At 42.9% G+C, this 6936-nt stretch overlaps 1 protein-coding gene across 3 annotated transcripts in view; it reads left to right on the top strand.

Annotated features, from left to right (window-relative positions):
• Positions 1-762: 762 nt before the first annotated feature.
• Positions 763-6936, top strand: part of LOC108411013 (ataxin-2-like protein) — a 25792-nt gene continuing 19618 nt past the window's right edge. Inside the window, exons 1-6 of one of the 3 annotated variants that reach the window (XM_037544255.1) lie at positions 763-891; positions 1464-1655; positions 2765-2801; positions 4247-4303; positions 4395-4466; positions 6572-6728. In XM_037544255.1, the coding sequence (XP_037400152.1) occupies positions 1558-1655; positions 2765-2801; positions 4247-4303; positions 4395-4466; positions 6572-6728 (421 nt within the window). In that variant the 5' untranslated portion in view covers positions 763-891; positions 1464-1557. Of the gene's footprint in view, positions 892-1460; positions 1656-2764; positions 2802-4243; positions 4304-4394; positions 4467-6571; positions 6729-6936 lie in introns of all 3 variants that reach the window. The other 2 variants (XM_017682378.2, XM_017682377.2) reach the window with 2 other exon arrangements.

Raw genomic sequence — 6936 nt, 5'->3', positions numbered from 1 at the left:
GATTCAGTTGACCGAACCGACTCTTTCGAATCGCTCATTTCAATGAATCGAACACGAAAAGGCTTGTAATTTTAGGGTGAGTGAACAAGTGGGGCATGTACCACACTAAATACACCAGAGTCAAATTTTTTGAGAGAAAAAATTGAGATAAAAGAAAAGAAATATAGAAGGAGCAGGGAGTGAAAAAAAGATCGAGCGTTAAATGGGAACTGCACCAATTTTTCAAAAGTTCCACATAATTAAATAGTTAAGATGTAAACAGAGTCGCTCAGAGTGGTTTGGTGTGAAACGCTCCATTCTGAAGAAACGTCAGAATTATTCACAGTGGTGGTGATAGGAACCAGACGTCTAAAGAATTCAATACCTCTAAAAGCTCCATCACAGAAAGTCACTATATTTTATGGTTACGAATACACTGTCTGAAGTCAGATACATTGTTTTATTAACGTTTTTGAGATGCAGATTTTGCCTGCAATGTATATTTTTAAAAGCTGTTGTACACTTAGGGAGTTGTGACGCAAAATAGTCTCCAAAGAAAAAGTATTTTTTCAGAGTTACCACTATTTTACCACGCTCTCAGTGACTGAATTATGCCGAAATTTTGAAAATACGTGGAAATCCCTTTTAACACTGACGTAATCGATGCGTATACCTGATCATTATTTTATGTTCGATCCCGTACGAGTCCAGTGAATCGGTTCGACCGATTCATTCAAAAGACCCCTTTACACGAACTGATTCGATTCAAAGGAACCGATTCGTCCACGAATCGGACATCATCACCAGTCTCGGGTCCTACCGGCGGACCGGGTTTGGTTTTTATTCTCGTTTTGTCGTAGACTTTCATCCTAAAACCTGCAGGAGAAAGGAGCTAAACTCTGTACAGACGCGGTAAGGCTATTACAGAGGTGGACGCGTTCATCAGCGATTAGAATAAAACGTTTAAAACCGTGCTGTGGACAGTTTAGCTTAGCATGCTAACGCTGCAGCCGAGTGTGGAGTGGGTCAGCGGGGAAAGGGGCTAACGAGGCGGGAACCGTGCTGGGAAACGGCCGCTTAACGTGGTTCACCTTTTCCTGCATGCGGATAGTAGACAAGTATAAATGACAACTGGATTCTGTACAGAAACACTGAAATAGCGGCGCAGAGACTGTGGAAAATGGTCGGCGCTTTAATCCAGTTTAATCGAAGATGAGTTTGTGAGGTCCGGGTGGATGGGACGAAGCTGGTCAGCTTCTTATTGGAATTTCCCCGTTCCACCTTAAGTGTTGCGGCCAGTAACGGATGCACCATTTAAGGTGGAATGGGGAAATTCGAACAATTTGTCCCATCCACCCTCGAGAAGCAGTCCGGTCCTAAATACATATTCCGTGCACGAAATGTGATTCAGATAACGCGCGGTCGCTGACAGGGGCGGGTGGTTTTATCTGGCTGTAGTAATGAAGCTGTTTTCTCTCCAGCAGTTGTGAGTTCGGCTCTGCACCGCACCGCACTGTGGCCGCTCGGACTCGTCTCTCCGCTCCGTCTGTGTGGATCTTTCCCCTCCCCGGCTCGCCCATGCTGAAGGCGCAAAGCGGCCCCGGTGGCCGGAGACCCGCTAACGGCGCTCCCGGCCCCTCCACGCCTGGCGCCGCAAGCAGGCCGCCAGCCGGCAGGTGAGTGTTTGGGGGCGCGGTAGCGCTATTAGGAAAGCCCGCGGATTCACCCGCGCCGGAGAGGCCTACCGGTGCACCGCGGAGTGGGCGGGGCTTCTGTTAGGACATGATGAACGGCAAATAGGAACGCGTTGTGTTTGATTGACGCAGCGCTCGACCAATCTGTGTGAGCGAGTAGTGTTTTCGCGGCTTCGGAGAGGGGGGCGTTATCCGCTTGCTGGCTGACATGTTTATGTACGTGTGTATATTTATTTATCACTTATTTACTGTTTAGCACAACAAGCTGGCTAATAAACAGCGGCAGCGCTGCTGCTCCGGCGGTGTTTATCTGCGAATTTCTTAAACATTCGAACAGCCGTTGAGGGAGCATGCAGCTTAGCTGGTTAGAGTATCTTTCAAAATGTTAGGTGGCCTCTTCAACTCCTCGGAACCACCGGTGGGTCCAAAACGCACTTGGTCATATCCTTCATAACTTTCATATTTCATAAGCTCCATTCAGTAGCTGGGCGTCGTATGAGGCTGTAACTGTCTTCTTTCCAGTCAAATAGATGGTGATGTTATTTTAAACCCTTATAATAAAAGAAGCTGAACTCAGTTTGTTTTTCTACTGAAAGTCGACCCATTTTCCCCCAAATCTGGGCTATAAACTATAAACAGATGGCGTCTTTTCAGTGATCTGCTCTGTAAACATTACTTTTATAAAAATAATACAAAGAGCGTCTGAGATTTTTGGCTTTCACCTGTAAATTGTAAGCGTATAGTGATGTGTAGATCATAAAACACACATTCTGTTCAATTAAGGGGAGCTTTTACAAATAAATAAATAAATTTAAAAACTGCAATTATTTCATGCATTTGGTCATGTAAATTCAGATGGTCACACCATAATATACCCTGGAGAATAAGAGGTTAACTAATGTTATTTTCTGTCTTATTGAGGAGAGTTGATTATCTAGTGCAGTTTATCTGTAGTTTCGTAGCTTTCGGGATACAAGTGGGATCATTTTGTTGACAAACTCATCACTTATGAACTGTTTTCATTCCCATTATATTAAACCCGGCTAGCTAGCTAGATGACTTTCTGACAGAAACTACTTCTTCTCTGACAGGAACCGTTCTGTGAAGTCTCCTCTCCACACCTCTCCAGTAAGTCCTGCCACACACTGACACAAAGTGCACTGTAAATGTCTTTTAAAGTACTGACATTAACGTAGCCAACACTGAAGAAGAGCCAATCCCACTTCTGTGCTTTGGAGCCTGTGTGGTAGAGCTGCTTGATTATGGCAAACATCATTTCTAGAACTTAAAACAAACAAAATAAACTTTTTAACTAAATACACTCATTCAGTGTTTTGACTTGCAGCTGGCTGGACTGCAGAAATCAGAAATGGTGCAGGGAAAACCGAGAGAAAGCGATTAGAGTGATTCGAAACATGTTCACAAAACTATAAAACATTACATATAAGTAGTTCATTAAGCACAAAAAATAAAGTGATTTTACTGCAGAATATTATAGGGGAATTCCGGTTTTCCAGGAATTCCAATGTAAACAAAGTCATTCAGACTGGTTTGGTGTGAAATGGTTAGTTCGTCCTCAGATTTCTTTACAGAGAAATTGTGATGGGAACCAGGGGTCCCAGTGTGATAGGAACCTGTGATGGGAACCAGGGGTCCCAATGTCTCCAACGCAAGTATAGACATTTTATGTACTATCAAAAAAAAAAAAAAAAAAAAAAAACCTCAAGACGCCACCTTGAGTCTTGCACAGTATTTGTTGTTGTTCCTTATTGCCCTCCTTGAAATCAAAGTGCTTCGAAACTGAAATGAAAAGCTGAATTGTTTTCACCTTTCTTATTGACCAAAGACTCTTATTCTGTTTTCTTGGCTCGAGCTGAACTAAACATGCCACAGCCTGGCGGAGTTTGGGCATTTAGGGAGGGGCGGAAGGAAAGGGTTGCGCTCAATTGAACACAAGACAAAACGAGAGCATCATTGTGAAACAGGATACGGCACAATAGTCATAATATCTTTATTATTTACATTTACAGCTTATCCAGAGCGACTTACAAGAAGTGCTTTGTCAATCTAGAGAAAGTATCTTTGCTAGTTACCAATAGCTTAGAGAAAAATACAGTCCTGAGCTATTATCTTGTTTTCATAATCATCGGATGTCTGAATCATAATTCAAAATAAAATCTGATTTCCCAGCCCTGTGCTGCTGTAGTTAAAAGCTATCTTTTTTGGAAATTATTTTGACATTGAGTGGGAGGAATATTCTGAACATTGGATTTGGGTCCAGGTGCTCCAGCTTGGCTGCAAACCCTGTTTATTAGGGCTAGATGGATAGATATGTGCAGTAAATTGGATCTTGGCTTTTCCTCTAGATAATCAATCATTTAAAAATGATCAAAATGTCTGAAAGGTGTGTGTATTTTATTAAATTTGTGTTGTATCCTGAAAAAGTGAAAAGTAGGAAGTTTGTCGGTTTTGCTATCAGGATATAAGACTTGGTGTTATTCAGTATCAGATTGAATAGAAAATCGGTGGTATCACACATCCCTAAACTTGTTGGCTTTCCCTCTGCTCAGCAGGCATTTGATGGGGTCTATAACAACGCCCGCATGACCCACTTCCTCACGGCTGTCGTGGTGAGTAACCGTGAACCGTCCCGGCACGTTAACACTCATGGAGGCTTTTGTCCAAACCTTTTCCCAATACTCATTCTCTCTGTATGTGAAGGGTTCCACGTGTGACATCCGTGTGAAGAACAGCAGTGTGTTTGAGGGTATCTTCAAGACACTCAGCTCAAGGGTCAGTACTAATGTAAAAACTGCACAAATAACAATATGAAAGTTTCTCAGTCTTGAATAAGTCCATCGGTTTGCCTTGTAACATGGGGTAAGGGGGGGGGGTCGCTCCCGATTCCATCCGCTGGTTAGGACTCCCCAAATCACACAATACTACCAGCACTAGGAGGGTGAAGTCTAGCACAGTCTTCCTCTGAGACCTGTGAAGCGCATCGTTTTGAGTGATGGACCCATCCAGAGATAGAGGCCAGTGCTCTCCTGGACTCCCAGCCAAGGACGGCTGTGGCATCACCATGGAGCCAACGCTTAGATGGTTGTGCCACTCAGGAGACCCAGGGATGGGCATCTTGCAGAAAGGCATTGTTGATCAACTAAGAGCATCTTGTTTTGTTTGTTTGTTTGTTTGTTTATTATTATTATTTTTTTAAATAAACAATAGTATTGTCGATCAGTGATGGCTGAGTGGTGCCAGACCAGTGTCTTCAAATAAGTGACCAAAGCAGGGATGTCCTGATCTGATCCACAGGATTGGGATTGAGCTGATCCAGGCACACTTAAAACGTCAGCTATTGGCTGTTTTCACCCTGATCCAATTCCCATCTTTTTGTTTCTTGTTTTTTTGTGTTCTACTCATCACTGTCACAGAGACCGCAGAAACAGCTGTTATCCTCAAGTTAGAAATGAGATGCATTTCCAGAAGTTCACAAAAAGATCTAAATTTCTGCCGCCTGGAACTATTTTAAAATGAAAAGCGCCATTGCCAGCGTTACTGTATTGGAGCCACGTTTCAGCTAAACGCCAGCATGTAAAATGCGAGCAAGTGATTTTTACTCTTCAAGTCTTCTCTTTATCACTTACTGCAAGCAATATGCCACAAGAAGTATGTACAAAATACATGCACTCCACGTTTTCACTTGCAGCTTCCTGGACCGCTTCTGGTAGCAGAAATGATGCAACCGAGGGAAAGAAGAAAGCTAGGGCAATATGAAGCATATTTACAAAACTATATTTTACATAATTAGTCGACTAGAAAAGATAAATGCATCAAAAATAAAATGTTACTGCAGAATGTTAAAAGGGAATTCCATTGTTTTTTTTTAATTTTTGCATAATTAAGTCGTTACGATGTAAACAGTCATTTAGATTTGTTTGGTGTGAAATCGTTTGTTGCAGAGAAACATGTACTCTAATTTCTTTTCAGTGGTGGTGATAAGAAGCAGGAGTCACCAACTGCAGCATAAATATAGGCATTTTATTTACCATCCGAAACCACCAGTGAACCTACACTTGTTTTCTGAGTTAAATCGTGGATTAACAAGATGATTTAAGCCAAAACCAGGTCCATATAAGCTGCTGTTGAAGAGTAAAGTTTGGGGGCAAAAAACAAATTCTGGCTTTCAGAAATGTCAAAAAATGTCTGGTGCGTCGAGTTCAACTACACATTCTAAACAGGAAAAAACACAACGGGGGGCTCCCGAGTGGTGCAACCATCTAAGTTTTGGCCCTGTTATCAGGAGATCGCAAGTTTGATCCCTGGTAATGCTACAGCTGTCCGTTGGGGGGGGTAGGATGGCCCCCCTTCGCCCCCCATCACTCAATGCGATACTAGTCAGCGCAGGCGTCTGTTAGCTGACGTAACATATCAGGTGGTTGGCGCTTTCCTCTGAGCATGTTCGGCTCTCCCGTGACGTTGCATGAGCGGCAGTTCAAAAAGAAGTGGTGGCTGGTTTCACAGGTCTTGGAGGAAGCCTGTGCGGCCTTCACCCTCCTAGCGTTGGTAGCATCATGCGATTGGGGGAGTAGCTAAGTAGCGTGTGGAATTGGGTAGAAAATCGTATAAAAAAGACAACAGAAACGAATTTTAATGACCAGAAGGAGTCCAGCTCTTCTTATTAAATATAGGAAATAAATCCTGATGTATTGTAATCTGAGTGTGGATTTCTACTGTATTTAATGTTTCATTCTTAGCTATAATGAGATCAAATATAAAAACACTCCCATCTCTGTTTACCGGTCAGTATTGTTACTGACTGCTACACTGATGTTACTGATGCGGCTTGTTATCAGGTGTGTTGATTAGACTTATTTGTCATCGTTGTGTTTCTGCAGTGTGAACTGGCTGTGGATGCCGTTCATAAGCGTTGTGACGCAGACGGTTCTTCGGCTCCTCCGAGGAGAGAGGAGATCATGGACACCATGATCTTCAGCCCCACCGATGTCGTCACTATGACCTGCCGGGATGTGGACCTCAACTATGCCACCAGAGGTTAGAGAGTGGTCTCTGGACAAAACAAAAGCTTGTATTTGGTCTTTCATCACTGCAGAGACAACCTGGGTCTGTGGTCACACTTGTTTTCAGCACACACAATACAGTCTCCTTTGATGTAAATGTAGAAGTTAATGTAGAAGCAGAAAAGCAGGCATCATAGCAGAGGTTGGCAAATGTTATCATTATGTTCTGATTAAATCTAATA

Source organism: Pygocentrus nattereri, chromosome 13 (assembly GCF_015220715.1).
Source record: "Pygocentrus nattereri isolate fPygNat1 chromosome 13, fPygNat1.pri, whole genome shotgun sequence".
NCBI classification, from domain to species: Eukaryota; Metazoa; Chordata; class Actinopteri; order Characiformes; family Serrasalmidae; genus Pygocentrus; species Pygocentrus nattereri.
Note: the sequence above shows the minus strand (reverse complement) of the source record. Positions and strands in the feature narration are given on the sequence as shown.